Here is a 20068-nt window from a genome sequence, read left to right on the forward strand (position 1 = left end):
AATCCTCAAATCATTATTTTAGTATTTATGAAAGTTTATAAAAAAATTCTAGAAATTTCTAATGATCAGGAAGTTAAGGAACTGCAAATCTTATTAGAAGTGAATTTTGTTTCAGATAGAAATTTCATGATTGCTACTGAAGAGATGATGTAATCACTGTGCAATCCTCGTGGTTTTAAGAGATCTTTCATAATCAGGAAAATGTTTGGTTAGTATTATTTATGTTTTGTCTGACATTTACATTTTCAAGTCTTAATTCCTTGGACATTTATTTTCTTTGATTTTTAGTGGATTAAACTCAGTGAGTTTATCTATCACCTGGAAACACTTTAACCGTGCCTGTCACCCTCTTTGAATGTTCAAGGCTCCCCAAGTAGCTCTTAATTTTTCAGGCACATGATTGTAATTTCAGTGGCATTTAAGGACAGCCAAGCTTGCTATTCACTTCATCTTCTCATTAACATTGAGTCCCGGTTTCTCTGCGGCAGTTTATTGCTTTGGCACATGAATAGTAGCCAGGATTGCTTTGGTTTGCAAAGATGGCCAATATTACGGTCTGAAGTGGAGAATGATGATAGTTTAAATTTGCAATATTTTCCATTTTATTATGAGCTTCAAGACTATAAATGCATCAATGCTTCATAGGAGCCAAATGTAAATGGAACTGGACTCTAATGTGGGATCCACTGTGCTGTTTTTACTTATACAATGCATAATGGTATTTGGATCATTATCCTTCTTGATTCAGAAAGTAGTGTTCTTTGAAATTGCTATTTAAAATAGAATTAAGAAAAATATGAACCAAGACACAGAGACATAAGACATATAAGATATAAGAACAGGTTGTTCTAAAACTCACTCTACAAATGTGTAAGTCTGAAGTACCAATCTACAGGTACATTATTCCACTAGCCTTTTCTTAACAAATAATTTTTTAGTTGTATGTACTATCTTTTTTTTTTTTTTTTTAACATTTACTGACTTAATTTGTCCCTGTATATTTGTAAGTGAGGGTATGTGGGGAAATTTTTGTTTGAATTTTCCTATTACATTTCTTCCTATGATTATAGATTTGATCAAAGTAAAGAAGGAGAGAAAAAACAGCCCATGACCTAGCTGAGAGAAAATCTGCAATGAGGAGTTAGAAGTGTATTACTGGCTTCTGACTTCACCTCATTTTCCTCACACATTTCCCCTTCCTGGAATGCAGCTTTCCTTCCTTTTCATGGTTCTTCAGCTTTCCTCTCTTTAAAAAGTCTGTGAACTCTCCTTCTACTAATCTGACTGCTTCTTTCTATTCTACTATTTGGACCTCTCAGAATTTTACCTGTCTTTCATCTTTTCTCCCCAAAGATTACTATGTATTTATAATGAATAAGTTGTATAGCTCTTCAAAAGACAAAGAGAAATTCCCTGAAAACCAGGCCTGACTCTTAGGTAACTCAGTTTCTGGTTTTTTTGTTTTTCCATGATTGGACTCTATAAACTTTGGCATTGGTTCTAACACAGATTCTATGATTCTAACTGGCAGACAGTCAATAAATATTGATTGTTTGGCTGTTCAACTCAAGCCATTCTTTTGTTAGGTCCCAAATCATTCATACTCTGAAATCAGGACAAATGACTGATGATGAAAAATTGGTATAATATTGTTTATCTTCTTTCCTTACCTGGGCAATTCCACTGTTGACTAACAATCTGAAAGCCTTCTATTCTTTAACTGTATTGGAGAAACAAGTGTTAAATTTTGTGTGTGTGTGATAGAGGGTGTGTATTCTTAACTCTCCTCCCCCCTTTTTTTGTTGTTGGTGTTAGGGCTTGAACTCTGGGTCTGAGCACTGTCCCTAAGTTTTTTTCCTCAAGGGTAGTGTTCTACCAATTTGAGCCACAGTGCTACGTCCGGTTTTCTGGTAATTAATTAGAGATAAGCCTCTCATGGACGTTCCTCCCTGGGCTGGCTTTGAACCCCAATCCTCAGATCCCAGCCTCCTGAGTAGGTAGGATTACAGGTGTAAGCTACTAGTGCCTGGCTGGGTGTGTATTCTTATAAAGGTAAATTACCATTGGCTTCTCTTTCTTTGATTAGATAGAATTAAGCTTATTTATATATGAATTTAAGTAAGTTAAATAAGGATAATAATATCTTAATGTATTTGTAAATTTAAGTAATTATGATAGGATAAATATAAAAGCTTCTGGAAATGAACTTAAAACATTCATTTATAGTAGTTTAGGAAATTTGAATGAATTTTCTATTATTCTAATAACGGAGGTACTTGCAATTATAACTTAGCTGTTTCTACTAAGATTTAAAGTCAGATTAAAACAAATTCTGAGCCAACAGTATAGTGGAAAAATTATTTGACTAGGACCCAAAAGTGTCAGTTTAAGGCCCTAATCTTATCACTTATCTGTGTAAGAAGATTATGCTTGGTGAGCTTCCGATCACTCAGTTGTAAAATGAGTAAAATTTTGCTTCATACTTCACAAGGACTTTGTAAGGTTAAATTAGATAGAGAAGCACAATCAACCATACACCTTGTGGGGAGGGAAGTTTTTGTATTCCTCAGCAACTGGTGGGTTTATGGCTTACTCTTATAATAATAGATAGGTTCAGTCTATAAATAAAGACAGGTTAAACATGAAAATATCCAAGCTTGACATGGCACAGAAGTATCTGTCGAGAAATAAAGGCACAAAGAAAAAGATGTGTAAGTACACATTTTTATGGTTAGGATTGATGGAGAGGTGGATAGTCATGGAGAAGTAAGACTGACAGATATAAACTGGAGGAAACTTAGCAAAGGCCACTGCTATAGATTTTCCTGTATTGTTGTGTTTCAGAGAGAAGGATGTTCTTTCTGTCCAGGTGTTTACACTTCTCAGGTATACACATCTCCCAGAGACTCAAGACCTGTTTCAAAAAGGAAGACTAGAGCGTGGTTAAGAGGCTTTGCTCTGGTTTCTCTGTTGTCTCAAATGCCAATGTCTTACATGTTCAGGAACAGGTGCTGAGCCCATTAGCATCTATATAGAGTTATTAATAATTATTATTATTTGTGATACTGCTATATAATTTATAGAAATCAGAAAAAAGGAAAACACTGAAATACTATCTGGAATTATCCTCCTTATGTCCCTCACTTCCTAAAACCTGTATTTACCATATGTCCTGCTTTCCATTTCAAATGGATCCTTCGTATGGTCTAGTATTTTCTTTCTTAAAGCAGATAAACTTTCCATGCTGATAACTGAGACTAGGTGGTAATAAAGGATCACATTTTATATCAGCTATTTATGCTCTAAAGTGTCATTTTTAACTTCCTGCCTCTAGGTTATAGATAGTAGCATCCATTGGTGTTCTGTGTTATAAAATGTACTCTGATGTCTTTTACATTTTTACAAGATTTGCACATTATCAAGGAAAATAATGAATATTCATAGAACCATTTTATACATTGCCAATTATATTCAAATGCACTCAGCAGGTATTTGTACTTAAGCTACACCAATTACATAGGTGCATGATTTAGCACTGAAGCATGCCTAATGAAAGTAAGTAGAAAAATAGATACCCATCCTTCTTATATATACATATTACCTTGTTTATGATTTTCATGAATCATAGTCAAAACGACGGTTATTCTTAGGTAAGAATATTTCATATATTCTTACATGTAGATCTGAATCCTTTTCCTGCTCTCCTTAGTTCAATTTACTTTGCACTAGCTATCTATTGTTGCTCAGGACTGGAAAATGGGACAACTAGTGTTTGTGTGTGTGTGTGTGTGTGTGTGTGTGTGTGTCTGTGTGTGTGTGTCTGTGTTACTGGGTTTGAACTATATCTTCTGCTTGCTAGATAGACACCCTGCCACTTGAGCAATGCCTCCAGCCTTACTATGGCTATTGTAACCCAACTGATACGTTTTAAAAATGAAGTTCCTAGCTTCATTTAGTCTCTGTTTAAGAAATGGAAGCTGGTTGAAGTACAGGAAGATTACAATAGGATGTATTTGAGAAATGGCCTGGCTTCCTGCCTGTACCTGTGAGGTGTGTCTGTGTGTGTATACTTCTTGCCTGGGTGATACCCACAAATTGAGAAGGAAGGTTAAAAGCTGAAGAAAAAACAACCACGAAAAACCCCAACAATTTTTATCTATACAACTTCAACTGAATTGGACCTGACTGAAAATTGGTTAGGTCTGGCTTACTGGAGCCTATCTCCTTAGTGGTAGTGATTAGAAAATTGCTGCCAGGACCATTTTAATTAGCTGATTCAAATCAAAGGACTCACATCTTGGTAATATCCATGTTTATCTCAGCCTTCACCAACAACAGTTTTCAGAACTGTTATTTCTAAGTAGCTCTCATGAACTCAAAAAGTGATTTATGATGTGCTATTTTGCTTCTCAATGTTCATCTTTAATGGGAAGGAAAGAATACATTTGTTTGGCTTTAGTGACAGGTGAATATGAGAACACATTCACATTTGTTCAGAGCTTCAAAGCTTAAAACCCCAAAAACAGAGTTCTGCTCATAAGCATTTAACTTGTGAGAGTTAGTTCTGTTCCTAAATAACACCCTAATAAAAAAGATTTCATTATGCTGGAATGGCAAGATGGTGAATATATTATTTAAATGTATTATATTCTTAGACGCTTTGAGGCGTCTAATTTCTTATGTTTTTAATTTCTTTAAAATCCTGTTTGATTTATCTGCAGAAAACTTTACATTGATCTCTCCTTTGAACAAAGGGCAGAATGACTTTTATATGGTAAAAAACTAATAAGGAAACTTAATGAAAATTTTAGGTTGTCAATACATTTTTTTTTTAAAAATTGAAGAACAAATAGGGAAGACATACTAGTTAGGCAGTGTTGGTTGCTCAAAGGGGGGTGTTTTTCATAATCTAAAATCATATAATAAGGCAATCAACATCCACACCAATTTTAAAATTCCCGAATTCTATGCTGATACTGTGATACAGTAAGTAATAGAAATTGCTTCAATTAGCTGTTCCCAAATGAGCATTTACATATTAATCTGATTTTTATTAACAACAAAACCTATATTGATTCTGAGAAGAAAGTACAAATAGTGTTGTTCATGATATTTGCCCTAACTGTACATATCACAGTGTTCTACAGTATGCAAATTTTAAATGAAAAGCTTCACAAAGTACTTAAGTACTGAATAATTGTATGACATATAGGAAGAGTATTTAACAGGAAGTCCCCGTGGTGTCTTGGTACATGACTGCTTCAGTTCATTTGCAAATAAAACACAAAACCAAACTTTCCAATGCTTATTAGCTTTCACCTGTGTGCAAAGAATTTTCAAATCAAATGTATAGTAGTATGCTTTGTGTGAAATAAGCTATGTCCATCCGAAGCTTATAATTTAAATCATGTAGATTAGTGCCCTGCTTAGGTAATGACTAGAATACCCTAAATTTTGTTAACTTTTTGAGCAACTACACAAAGAAAAATATTATTATTACTGGAATAGATGAAATTTAATTAAAAATGAAGACAGGTTTTAAAGGTATCTAAACTTTCACAGCTAGTGTCGAATAATCCACAGTCAGAACATTTCCCAAACTATTTCATGCTCTTGAATACAAAGGATTAATTTTGAAATGAGGTATTAACTAGTTTTATTGCACCATTTACTTTCAATTTTAAATTGATTAAGCATTCAGGGAAAGAAATCACCTATTTCTTTTCTTACTTTGACTCCTGTATGCTGATACGGTATTACCTTGGAAATTATACTGATTTTTTTTTCAATTTTTATCCTAATTTTTAAGGCTAAATGCTTTGCTTAGTGAACTATAACTATTATTTTGTCAAAATGGTTTATCATCTCTGGTAATATTTCAATTTACTGAAGATTTTACTTACATTGTTCTCTATCATCAAACTGGAAAGTGATGTTCTATATTCTTCTAATACAAGGGGAAATTGTCTTTTGGTCAGTCTCAAGTATTTCATAGTGTTTATTTATTTAGGTTTTTTTTGTCAGTACTGGGGCTTGAACTCAGGGCTTAAGCTCTGTCCCTTAGGTTTTGTTTTGTTGTGTTGTATTGTGGTTTTATTCCTCTCAAGTCTGGTGCTCTACCATTTGAGACACAGCTCCCCTTGGGCCTCTTGCTGGTTACTTGGAGATAAGAATGTCACAGACTTTCCTAAATGGACTGGCTTTGAACCTCAATCCTCAGATCTCAGTCTCCTGAGTAGCCATTGGCGGCCTAGAAATAGTTAATACTATTTAATACTTAGATTACCATCAAACACATTTTGAGTGTTTGCCATCTCCTTCTTTCTCTCTCTATCTCTATCTTTCTCTCTCTTTCTCTGTATCAGTCTCTCTCTTGCTTTTTGTGACCACTGGATATAAAGTTGGAAAATATTGCCTTTTCACGGTTAAGATTTTGAAGGGAAAAAGAGTACTTTTTCCTTAACTAGATGGCAGGAGTCCATTTGTATTTAACATGTGATTTGCTCAGATAGTGTGCTATCTAATGATTGCATTTAGACAATGAAACTGCTTTAAAAAATGTGAGTGCTGAGATCTAGCTTTGCTACCTCAAGCATATACAAGTTATAAAATCATCTGTAGCAAAATCTCATTCCTTTTTTTAAAACTTCAACGTCTTTCCATTCGACATTTCATTGTCTTGCAGAGCTTGAACCCTGAAACACAATTACTCGATATTTCTTACATCACGCAAGCATTTCTTGTCAGACAGTGTTCTGGAGACTAGCCTGTTGTATTGATTTAGAAGTCCCACAGTTGTTAATGTGGTAAGAACGGATATGTCTCTGTGACTTCTGACAAAGGTTATGACAATTGTCAGTGCATCTTAAAGAAGGAAAGAGAATATCATCAGCCTCCATGTGCAATTCAAGCTTTGGAACGTGACTGGCACAACCCTACTCACATCCCTGTAAAGCAGACATATATTTTTGTATTTTTTATAGGTGGATACAGTGCAGACCACGAACCCACCTGGCCACATTGAGGAATCGTGTAAAATGAATGTATGTGCTCGTAAGTGAAATACATGCCATGGTCCAACACAATATGTTGGATCCTAATAGACCTGAGTATGTCTTGCATTAAAAAAAGAAAGAAAGAAAGAAAGAAAAAAAGAAAGAAAGAAAGAAAGAAAGAAAGGAAGGAAGGAAGGAAGGAAGGAAGGAAGGAAGGAATCCATTCCCAAAGGGCAAGGTCACTTGGTGATTAAAATGAAGCCTTGATTTTGAAGAAGTGATTTTAGCACAAGATCTCTGGAAAAGAGCAAAAAGAAAAAAGAATCAAACCACTTTGCAAACAAGTGCCAAGAATCCAGTTCTCAATGTGGAAAAAAAAAGGAGGGGATGTGAGAGAGGCTGTGGAGAGACAAAAGCAGATATTGCTAAACTCAGGACTCTGAAAAAGAAGAAGAGGATATCCCTTTTCTTCAGTTTGCACTTGAATGGATTCAAGCAAAGAGTAGAGATAGGTACCATGCTCCTGTTTATCGTTAATACACTTGGAGATTAGTGTAGATGTGATTTCATTTGCCTTGCTTCAGCTCACTGGATGCATTATGTAGAAATCACCTGGGCCTGTGCTAGATCAACAAAGAAAATGGAAAAGTATACCTCAGGACTGAATTCCAAGAAAATCACACCATTTGATGCTATTTAATAAGGCACTAAGAAGAAAGACTATCTTCAATCAGGAAAAGAGAGAAACAGGAGGACAGGAGGAGAAATAAAATATAGGCCATGCTGATACTTGTTGAAACATGCTTATTGGGGTGAAAAACAGAAGATAAGTCACAATGTATCTCACAGATATGTTAACGCAATTTCTGATTGAATTTAGGATAAACCACATAAGCGTTAAAGGAATGTATGGCCATCATATTAATAGAAAAGTGGTCTTTGAACTTTGTGGTCCTATGCATTAATGTATGGAGAGGAGGGCTTTTCATTTTTTAATTGAGGATATATTGCATGCAGGAAGTACCTCTTTGCATTATAGTTACTTGCACAATTGCAGATTCTGTGTAAACCTAAAGTATAATTTTTGTATGGGTGTGAGTATATGGGTATGTATTGCTTTGTACTTGCTATGAAGGAAAGTAAAATTTAATGGTTAGCATTTGCACTTTCGTTTGTTACCTAGAATGTAAAGAGGTAGCATAAACTGTCATAAGCCATTTCATCTGTTATTGTTAGAGTTATTATCCACAAAGGAACAAATCTTAAAATAGAATAACTATTGCGAACAGTATCCAATTAAATACAGTATTTAATGTGATCGAGCCATTTAAATTAAGATAGTACCCATGTCTGAAATTAATGAAGATAGTCTCATGTGAAATCAGCATGCTGACAGTTGAGATGTCATATTATATTCCTTCAGGCCGTTTCTCTCTGTGATGGATGGGAAGGAATCATGGACTAGAAGAATATTTGTGTTTTAGCTGTAATTTCTTTTTCTGTCAACAAGCAACATGTATTTTGCTCCTACTTTTCTTCATCCAGAATTACCTAACACTAACATGTTGGCCTAGAGCACCTAGCAAATGTTGGAAAAGATAGGCATATTTTTTGTAGTCACCATGTGCCATAATAGTTTTGAAACTATTGTTCTCTGCTGTTTATATTCATTTCTGTCTTGCGAATGAACTTTGTAGTTGCAATTTTTACCTTTTCTTTCTATGTGACAATCAATTGCAGTTAATATTCTATCTGTAACATGACAGGGATTTTTGTCTTTATTTATGCTATTAGAATAAATGATGAGGAAGACTGTATAATTCTATTGTATTGAATATTTTTTCGTGAACAAAACAATAAAATAAAACTGCTTCATAAGTGGCCTATCTTGCCTATTTTAATACTCTCTTAAAACACAATGGGACATTGTGAATATAGAGAATTTAGAATATAGAGCTATATCTGCATTTAGAATACAGAGATATTGACCATTTGCATTGAAGTGGGGATTCTGAGTCTAACTGGTACTATCTTAGCCATGTGGTGGATAGGGAATTGCATTTAGCTGGTGCCATCTTGTCTTCAGCTGATGCCTAAATTCCTAGAAGCAGGAGTGGGGAGTTAGTTGAGAGGGTACTGGACTTGTCAGTCCTGTGCCTTGAACTCCTCATGAGACTCTTGAGTTTTCTGTGACCCTGCTCCCTGCCCCCTGACACTATTTAGGCCCAAACCAGATCAGGTGTCATTAGGCCATGTCTCCTATTCCTGTGTCTTCTGTTTCCTGGTTTTCCTTAGTGACTATGATGTCCCACTTCAGCTCTCCATCGGAGCTGATCTGGTGTGTTGGCATTGTTTTTCTGCTCTTTTTGTCCTCTCCTGCTCTCATAGCTCAGTTTCCTGACAGTGGTGAGTGTATTTCAGGCACTGCAGGTCTTTGTGACAGGAATCTACTTGAAGCTGCTGGCTTTCCAATAAAGACTCCCAATTTGACTCAAGTCTCATGACTTGAGATTTACCTTACAACAGTATTAAGAGAATCATATAATTTTCATATGTTTTTATTGTAAAAATACTGTACATAGGGGCTATAGTTACATGAGCAAAGTAATGAGTACATTTCCTATCAAGCATTGTTACCTCCTCCTCTGATTTTCCCCTACCATCCCTTACATCCCACCTCCACAACTACACTACCCCCTCCCTCCCACCCCCACTCTGCCTAACTTGTAAAATTCCCTTTTCATCATAGGTTCTTGTGCATCTCATTGTTACAATGGGTCAACCTGTATCCCTATTTAAGCATCTTGTTTTTATTTTTCCCTTCCCTTCCCCTAATTAGATCGGTGTGTATACAAGATGCAGGGCATGGACATCAAATACAGTGAAAACGGGTTATACAGTGGGGGAGGAATATACAAAGACACAAAAAATTACATGGCACATCATAAATATGTTAGAAGCAATAACAAGAAAGAAAAATCCACTTGTGTCCCTATCTTAGGGTTCATTTCACCTAACAAGAATCATATAATTTTTAAAATCTAACTTGGTCCAAAACATGGCATATACTTTAAGAAGGAAAGTCTGGCACTGGGGGCTCACACCTGTAATCCTAGCTATTCAGGAAGCTAGGATCTGAGGACCAGAGTTTGAAGCCAGCCCAGGAAGATCAGCTGGTGAGACTGTTATCTCTAATAAACTACTAAGAAAAATCTCGAAGTGGTACGTGGCTCAAGTGGTAGAGAGTAGCTTTGAGCACAAAGAGGCCCAGGGATAATGTCTAGGCCCTGAGTTCAATCTCAAGAACAAAACAAAACAAAAAGGAAAATAATGAATTTGCATTTGTTGCTTCTGTACCCCTTATTTAACCTAATGGAGGTTCATGTTAAGGGATAAGCAATCCTGGTCTAGGATCAATAGATACCCATAAGTTATTGAAGCAAACAGCATCCAAGTACATTAATTACTGTGCAACAGAAAAAACCTTTTTGTTCTACATTGAGCTGAAATGCATTCCCTGCAGAAGTAAGAAAGTAAGAAAACCAGTTCTTCTTGCTCTTAGTCACCGGCCTCACACACAAACACCAAGTTCATGATCTGCACATGAAGGTCTCCATGACTTCAAAGACTTGGATCAGCCTGGATGAGTTCAGAGGAAAAGCAAATAGTAGTCCCTGATGTTTATTACTATAGATTCTTTTATCTAGTGGTAATTCTTTGCTTAAAAGAAGCAACAGGCAGATTGCCTTGTGACTGACTGTTGGTTTCCAGATAAATGTTTCGTGGCAAAATGCCTCACACAGAAATAGTACTTTTATGTTTTTTGATACTTCTCAACCACAGAAATGTGTGTATACACATAGATACGTGTATATATACATATATATGTATTTGTATGTGTGTATTTCTTTTGTTGCTAACATAATGATTTGTAAAATAATGTCATTCATAATCACTAATGGTCATGAATAATCAGCACAGATTTTTGTTTAATTTGTCATAGGCTTTTTAATTTTGCATTTTGTCACATTTCAGAGCATTTGTGGAAGTGATTTTGTGCTGTGCATTCTTGATCATATGAGATTAGACATTCAGATGGGAGACTGCAGAATTCTGTCTACTAAGGCTCTCGCTCCACTCTCTCTAAGCATCTCTTGCTCTTCCTTTGGACTTGTTTTGGAAAATAAAGTCTGGGAATCCCCAATTGCATAAAAATTACTAAAATGAGGTACTGTGTCAGTAACCCTGTAAAGCTACAGAGCTTGCAAAAGACAGCTGAATTTTGAGGATCTGCACTCAAGTTCCAGGGGCTGTGTTCAATAGCTGTGCCACGCAAATCTAGATACTGAACAGTATTACAAATAGGAATATGAGTTTGGTGACTTAAGTTCTGAAAATCTTTGGGGGTGGAGTGATGAATTCTTTGGCTCTGTAGATCATGCTGTAACAGCCTGAGAGAGGTTGATTCAGCCTGCCTGACTTAGAATTGAAAGGTGTTCCAATGTTCTAGCACACAGAAATAGTTGATAAAGACGGAATCGGAAATAGTCTGCTTTAAATACCTTAGACAGGAAAGAAGGAAAATTCTTTTCCAATTTTCTTGCATTGTGGGCTCAGCATATATTACTATAAATATGTAGTTTTGCATTGAAAAAAATTCCAAATGAAGGTTTCCCTGCTTGAATGTAGGAGCACTGAAGAACATAGCAACTCAACAGAGAGAGTTCACAACCTAATGGTCATACAATAGCCTACGCTGTTATTTTTAGCATGTTTAAGTGGCAGAATATAATGTGTAAGACCTAGAGTTTGAAATCTGGGCTGCTTATATTTGCAGTGTGATTTATATTCTTCCAAGTTGATGATGTTTGGATAAAGCACATGTCCCTTCTTCCCTTTCCTGATACATAACACAAAACTGCTAATAGTATCTACTTCATAAATTAGTTGTGACCCTTAGATGAGATTAAACTAGGCACTGTGTGGATATTTTAACACAAACTCACTAAATATTGCCAATTACTGGTGTTTCTACAGACATCATGCTAATAGATCGAACACCATTCTGGTAGTTGTGTCCTAGCTGAAATAAAATGGATATCACTGTCAAAGGGTAAGATGGAAACACCTACAAAAAACGTCAATAGCAAATCTCCAGTATTCTCATAAATGGGCATGAAACTCAGCAAAGTTGAGTAGACACCCTTTCTGTAGAGAAATCCAGCAGTTTCTGGTCTGCTGTAGCTCAAACTTTAAAGCTCTGTGACCTGTGAATTTCTAGGCATGGGCGAGTGAGAAAATGGTGAAAACTGAAATCAAGCCTTTGTCACAAGCCCAGTGATGAAAGTTTCCAAAATACCAAATTTTGAATCTCCCTTACCTGCTCTTTTAAGGGTGTACAACTTCCTCCAGTTAGAACTCCTTTAAAATATTGTAAAATCTAATACGATACATTGTTTTTCTATTCTTGGAAAAACTAAAGATGACTGACTATGATAGCCAGTGGATAAATACAAATATCTCTTGAGGTGTATTATGTGTAATGAGAGAATTATTCTTAAAATCATTATGTAGCAAAAGATTACTACATGTATCAGATTATAAGATTTAAATACATGAAATGTGAACAAAATTAAATAACATTTAATACCAGAAAAAGTCAGTGGCATTTATTTATTTATTTATTTATTTATTTATTTATTTTATTTTTGTTGGTCTTGGAGCTTGAACTCTGGGCCTGAGAGCTGTCCCTCAGCTCTTCAGCTCAAGGCTAGCGCTCTATCACTTGAGCCACAGCACCACTTCCGGTTTTCTGGTGGTTAGTTGGAGATAAGAGTCTCATGGACTTTCTTGCCTGAGCTGGCTTTGAACCGCAATCCTAAGATCTCAGCCTGCTGAGTAGCTAGAATTACAGGCGTAAGCCACTGACGCCTGGCTCAAAACATAGTTTTTGCTTGACTTCATTATTAGGGAGCTTAATTTTTAAAAATATCACTGTTACCAACTTTGCCTATTAGTACTTTTTGAATAAAATATTTCAATTAATAATTGTGACTGGAAAATGTAGGCCTCTACATTGCTTGGTGGTTATGGAAGCACACAGCCTTACATAGAAAACAGGAGAAAGTTCTAATTTTTAATGTTTCTGTCACAATCCAGACACTGCAAAGTCAGACCAAACCAACTTGAGCACTTTACTAGATGACAAATTTCAGTCAGTCTGCTTTGTAAGTGAAAGAACTGGCTCCTCTGAATTTCCATGGATGTCAATACCAATATCATCACCTATCTTGGTATGAATACAAATGACTATATTCATAACCCATATCCTTAGACATTAAGAGAAAAGTAGACATTGCTCATTTTCAGAGATGGAAACATCTGAGATCAAGTGTACCTCTGCGTTTTCTAATTGGCCCTGCCCAATGGTGTCAGTGAAAATTCTGTCTCAGTAGGAGCTGAGGGGAATCCAGGTCTCTAGTCTTTCTTCTTTCCTGTGTCTGGCTGTTAAAGGAGGGCCAGCCCAGGGTTCTTTTCCTCCCATATGTGCCAGGCTCATGAAAGAGGAAGATATTTGGTATGTGTGTTCCAGAAAGATCAGAAACCAGCTGCCTCCTGATAATACATTTCAAATGGAGTACAGTTAGAGCACTCTAACTTTCTGCTGGTTAACTTAAAAAACACTTTTTCTATTTATTACATCAAAGTCTATATCATTTCTGAACTCAGAGTTGAAACCTGATTATAACCATCATGTAATTGAAAATTATGTGTTAAAAAAGGCACTGAATATTAAAGAAGCAATCAAATTTATCATGTGGGCATGTTTAATAAAAATCTGTTAATGAAGAGTCACATAAATGTCTTGTTTTTCAGGTTGAGAAGTTTCTGAACATTTTTATCAGGCTGATTTCTAATTAGTTTCACCTTAAGAAGAAATTATATTTAAATGAATACCAAAGAATCTACAAACATTGGGTCCTATCTTCAATAGCCCATTTTTTTAATACTTTGAAGAAATGCAATATATATCTTGCATGTATTCAATGTTTTCATGATCATTAGTGCACAGTAATCATGTGTTTTTGTAATCAGAGGCTAACATTTGGATTAAAGAGCATGATTACAAGCTAAATTAGTGGTTTACTCAATTGAAAGGAACAGTTTAAAAAAGTAATCCAGCAATCTAGGTCTTGCAATATATTTCTTCTACCAATTAATTAGTGAAGACAATGAAGGAAAAAAGAAGGTGAGCTTCAGATGGTTATAGCTATGTCACATGTCATCAAAATGAGGGATAATTATTTTAGAGCAGGACAAGGAACATAGGATTTATTTTTCTGAATTCAGGACATATAGCTTTCTTCTTTTTATTATCATTAAGTGGTTGTACAAAGGGGTTACAATTTCATTAGTCAGGTTATGAGGATAATGCTTCTTGGTCAATGTCACCCAGAAGATACAGTTTTTAAAAGGCAAATGGGACACTTCTGTGATTTAAAAGCATACAAAGTAACTGTGTGCTCAATAGCTAAATGATATACATCTTATATTGTGAGAGACCACAAATCAATGTGTAAAGGTTTCTTTTTGGGCACAAATATAAAAACTACACATAAAATAATCATATTATTGGATACAGAATGTGATTCTTATGATTCTATTAAGAGTCATTGAGGTTATTTACAAGAAATCTCATTCTGGAGGAGGGCAATGGAACTCTACCTTTAGAAGGCCCTGAGAGGGGTGGGGAATACGTCTTTGAAATAATTTTTCATCTACTTGTTATAAAAAGTTTCTCTCGGGGCTGGGAAGGTGGCTCAGTGGTAGAGCACTTGCCTTGCATGCATGAGGCCCTGGGTTCGATTCCTCAGCACCACATAAGCAAAAAGTTAAAAAGCCAGAAGTGGTGCTGTGGCTCAAGTGGTAGAGCACTAGCCTTGAGCTGAAGAGCTGAGGGACAGCGCCCAGGCCCAGAGTTCAGGCCCATGACCAGACCCCCCCCCCCCAAAAAAAAAGTTTCTCTCATCCTCTGTTCCCTCCCTAATGAGAACACATGGTAGGCACATAAATGTATAATATGGGATGAACATTTCTTCTGAGCCAAACATCAACTGACAAATTGATCCTGCATTTTCTGCTAGCATAAAGGATGACCACAGTAGTTACCTGTACAATCCTTGTTCCTCTGCTTTCTCCTCCTCCCCATCCCTTCCTTTTCTTCTTCTTTTCCTCCTCCTCCTTTTCTTCTTCCTCCTCCTCCTTTCCCTCCTTTCCTTCTCCTCCTCCTCATCTTTCTTTTTCTCCTCCCTTTACCTCTCTTTCCTTTGTCTTCTCTATTCCTCCTGATCTTTTCCCGCCTTTCTTCTTCACCTTCTTCCTCCTCCTTCCCCTCCTTCATTTATTTTTTCAAAAGAAGGAAATGTAGGGAAGTATTGTGGTTGAAAAAATTCAGGACTGAGCAAGAAAGAGTAAACATGAGTGAAACAAGATCTTGGTGAAGGCTAAATCAATAAATAACCGGTACCAAATACATCAGATGAATAAAAGAATTTAAAAAAAATCTACTGGATATAAAGTGTGGTATGGATGAGTACAAATGTAGAGTAATTTGGAAATGTAGGGCTGGTGGAAGAATGGAGCTTGCAGCTGAGGTGGAGGTGTGTGCTGAGGTTGAGGGAGGTGTGGGCGGGGACTGAGGGAGGGCGTGGTGGCAGCCGCTGCAGGGTGGAATGTGAAGACCAGCTCAGGAGGAAATGACTAAACAGTGGCGCTGAGCTTCTCTGAGGATTCAGCTGACCTGAGAAATCATACATTTGTAGCAGAGTCAATCTGCGTGGTTATTCAATTTTCTCAGGAACTCTTGGCAGCCGGGGAGGAGGGGGAGGAGAGCAAACAGATGGCAGGACTGATTTGGTAATGGGATTGGCAAGGCAGCTGTAAGAGAAGGTCAAAGACTGGAAGAAATCAATTGCACCCATGAAAGTGTGTTGAAAATAGTTATTGGGGGATGAGAATTGGAAGGAGATAGAAGTCAAGCCAGGACTGCTTGGAGATTGCTAAATACTGGGAGGGGAAAACAGTGGAGGCCATCAGCTTTTGAAGCTTAAGAAAATTTTATGGGCATGAACAAGTGGGCAGTGGGTAAGAAAGGGAATTTCTCGATGCTAAAACAGAACATTATTTTGTGGAGAAAGTGTGAGTGTGGATTGCCTGAGTGGACATGACTGCTCCTGAAATACAGAGGTGAAAGAATTTTGACGTTAAACAGAGTCATTTAGAATAGTGAGAAAAAAAGCACAAACCACCACCAAGCGAGAGTGAATTAAAGTATTTGTGGAAAATGAGACTTGGAAGGGAGCTAGAAAGTTGGACCATTTGCCCCTAATAAATTGTGAAATAAGGTACCAGAAACACAACATCCCAGAAGTGAAAATAGAAGTCTTAAGAGAATGTCTTTCTTCCTCTTTAAGCTGCAAGAGGACAATGATCATTTGTGTTTGGCAGGATTCTAGCATGTGATGAATAAAACCTGAAGCTCATGGCAAACAGTTTTCGTAGAGTCTTAATTTATATTTAGCTTTTGATGTGTTCTAGTTACATATGTTTTCCTCTCTACTGAGGACATGCCATATTCACCTTTAACCTGTGTTACTATAATCTATTTTAAACATAAAATGCCTAATCTTAAAGATCTCTGCCTCAATTATTACCTCCAAGGATGGCCTCAATTTCTATGTCCTCACCAAAGTATGTCCACGTACCATCTGTGTGGTTATTCTTCCTTCCTCATATCTTAAAAATCAGTCTTCTTCTAAGATGCTTTTATCCTTCTCAGGACAAACATGTGATCTTCAACAAAGTCATCAAATCAACTTTTGCAGAATCCAATGGTTATTTCTGTCTCAGGCCATTTATTTCTTCTCCCTTGAGCTTCTGTGTCACATGTTCACTTGTATTTCCTTCCTTTTGAACTCCATCTTCTCAGTTCTCTTTGCTGGTTCAACCACGGGGCAAAGTCGTACAGTATTCTCTGTGTATTGTGTTTACGCTTCCTCTTCCCAGGCATTTTCATGGACCTCATTGCTTAATCTAAGTGTCTACTGGTAAAGCTACTTCTTGGTATACTGGGGGTAGGGTGGAAAGTCCTAGCACCAGATTCTCGTTGGCTTTGTCAAGTATTAGAGCTGGCTGAATACTAGATGTCATTACTTAATCTCTGTAATTGAGCTTTTTTCTTTTTCCTTTCTAAAATGAAATTAAGAGGAAGTGCTTTATAAGATATTAGAGGAGGAATAAATAAATAAAATTATGGAATGGTATTTGGCAGGAAAGATACGTGTTCAAGAAATTGTAGTTTTAAAATGTTATCAAAATAGAGCAAATGGAAACCATTAAGTTTTCTCCTTAAATATCCTGTTATGGTTTGAATATCCCCACCAAAAACACATGTGGAAAAGCAATCTCTCTTGGGAGCTAATGAGTGTGGAAATCTAATCCCCGAAGTCATACACTAATAGAAATGGAGGCTTCGGGAGATAATTAATGTTAGATGAGGCCATGTAGCTAGGATGCATGGTCCCCACCCCCGCGATTGTGTGAGTGGCTTTATAAGATGAATGATCCAAAGTGTCTTCCCATAGTGTCTCCCATAACTTAGGGAGCAACAAGAAGGTCTTCATCAGATATTACCCACTGGTGGGGAAGCTCCAGGACTCTGAATTGAGTCATCAGTATTTAGAAATTGTCCTGTCTGTAGCATTCACTTTATAGCAGCAGAAAACCGATTAAGACACACCCCAATTTTCACTTCTCACAAACCTTTTTTATATGAATGGATATTGCTGATATCTCTCAGATTTTTGCAGGGTCAAATCCCAGAGATCACCTTTCACCCTGAGTTGGTGTTGTTTGTTTTTTTTTTTCTGTATGTTTCCCATTGCATCAGAAATTTCTTTTGTCTTTACATCAAAAATCTAAAGCAAATCTGACCAGTGTTTGCCTGTCCCTCTAACCAAGATCATGCCTCCGATTCCATCATACTCCCTCAAATACATTCCCCACGATTGATCTCTCTGAAGTGTAAATGAAAACATCTTTTTTTTCACTACTTAGAATCCTCCTTTAGCTTTCTGTTCTAAGAATAAAACCCAGGGTCCCTGAGTGGTTTCCAACATACCCTGATTGGGGACCACTCTACATCAGCAACCGCCTCTTCTTTTACTCTCGGCATTATTTACTAAATCAAAGCTACTCTGACACTTTTCTTATGTCCATCAAACATGCCTCAAGCTTTCTCATGTCAGAGTCCTTGAACTTGTTATCCTTTCTTCTTCAACCACTTTATTACCCCTGAGACTTCATTCTGCCTCTTTGTCAGGATGGAAATCTCATGTCCAGTTCAAGTCCTCACAGCAGCAGCCCAAATGCTTTCCTAGCGATGTTCTGTCCTCTAACTTCTGTGACTGAAGGTTTGTAGTCTCTACAGTTATCATTTCATTTATTTTACCTGATTATTTATGTTTCTGTTTTTAGAGTTATTAAGATTTATTTTTGTTTGTCCTTGGTTATCTGCTTGATATTTAGAAGATATATATTGGTGTTAATTTATTAGCATTTTAGAATGATAAACATCTCTATTTTCCTCACCTGTGTTAAACTTGAAATGAATAAAAGAGCATTAGTTTTGGAAGTGAGCTCCTTGGGAAGGATTCTAGTTTTGGAAAAGTGGAGTTTAAATACTTTATTTATTTGGTCAGCCTTAAGGTCACTAAAAGAACTGATAAAATGAACTTAAAAAGTCATGTTTGAACATAAAAATACTTCACTTAAGTCATTGGCTTATTGGTAAAGTTAATATATCAGAAGATTCTAAAATTATGAATGGTTTTCAAAGTATAAACAATAAATGGCAGGGGGAAAACAAAAGAGGAGGCAACAATGTTCAATAGGAAATGTACTCATGACCTTGCTCATGTAACTGTAACTCCTCTGTACAGCATTTCTTACAATAAAAAACATACTAAAAAAAAACAAACTAAGACATTGCCTTCTTATACATGTGTTTGAACAGCCATTGTTTCTGCAGCCATGATATATAGCTAATGTGACCCCACTGATAGCGACAAATATCACTTGGAATCAGAGAATCACCATGGAGACATATTCACAAATTATTGACTGTAATAGTAATAGGAGGAAGAGGCTAACAAATACAAGTAATTGCAATCCTGTAATTTCCACTACAGAAACAAAATAGGTACGTCACTCCTTAAGCGTAGAGATGATGCTATGCTTTGTAAACATTAAGAATTTAAGTATGAATACAGGCTTTTCAGGCATAACCTGAAACCAGAAACATTAGAGTTATGGATTCTGGTTGCAATTTTAAAGATAGGATGGATTAAATTTTTCTGATTAAGTGTTACATGCCTACACCTAATCCAACATATATTGTCATAGACAACAGCTATTTGTGTGTGTGTGTGTGTGTGTGTGTTTGTGTGTGTGTGTGTGTGTGTGTGTGTGTGCATGCTTGAATGTGTCCATAGTGGAGCTTTATGTTGTTCCTTAACCCTCTTGCTAATGGTTGGCTCTCTGTTACTTGAGGCACACCTCCAGTAAGATTTGGAGACATTCTTGAGGATTTTCATATCTAGGCTGTCTTTATACTGTGATATTTGGGGCCTCAGGTATGAGCCACTGGCATCTGACCATTTGTAAAAAAAATGAAATGTAATGATAGCTGAAAACATTGAAAATTTAATTAAGAAAATATTGAAAATTTAATTAAGAGGGTGGAGCAGAAGACTGCTTTCTGTACTTCAGTGTTTTTGTACATTTCAAATTGATATACTTGGTTGGAACTTACCTTGATGAAGACTTTGGAATCAGGAAAGATCTCAACCCAGGTATCTTTTTAAATGTAGAAGCAAAAACATGTGTGTTCCCTGTGGATTCCTAGTGGCATCCAGGGCATCTTCTTTTTTTAGCAATGTAGGAGGGAGAGGTAGGCTCAGCTCTCTGTTGATCTACAGTAGATGACTGGGAACCAAACATGTATTCAGGCTGTG

General features: G+C 36.5%; 1 protein-coding gene across 4 annotated transcripts in view; it reads left to right on the forward strand.

The window, feature by feature from the left end:
- Pcdh7 (protocadherin 7) overlaps positions 1-20068 on the forward strand; it is a 412501-nt gene that overhangs the window by 61820 nt on the left and 330613 nt on the right. The window contains exon 2 of one of the 4 annotated variants that reach the window (XM_042678338.1): positions 6984-7094. The exons of the other annotated variants lie outside the window; for them this stretch is intronic. Within the exon in view, the coding sequence (XP_042534272.1) occupies positions 6984-7061 (78 nt within the window). The 3' untranslated portion in view covers positions 7062-7094. Of the gene's footprint in view, positions 1-6983; positions 7095-20068 lie in introns of those variants that run through there. 4 annotated transcript variants of the gene reach the window in all.

Source organism: Dipodomys spectabilis, unplaced genomic scaffold (assembly GCF_019054845.1).
Source record: "Dipodomys spectabilis isolate Male_0828 unplaced genomic scaffold, ASM1905484v1 ptg000043l, whole genome shotgun sequence".
Classification (NCBI taxonomy): Eukaryota; Metazoa; Chordata; class Mammalia; order Rodentia; family Heteromyidae; genus Dipodomys; species Dipodomys spectabilis.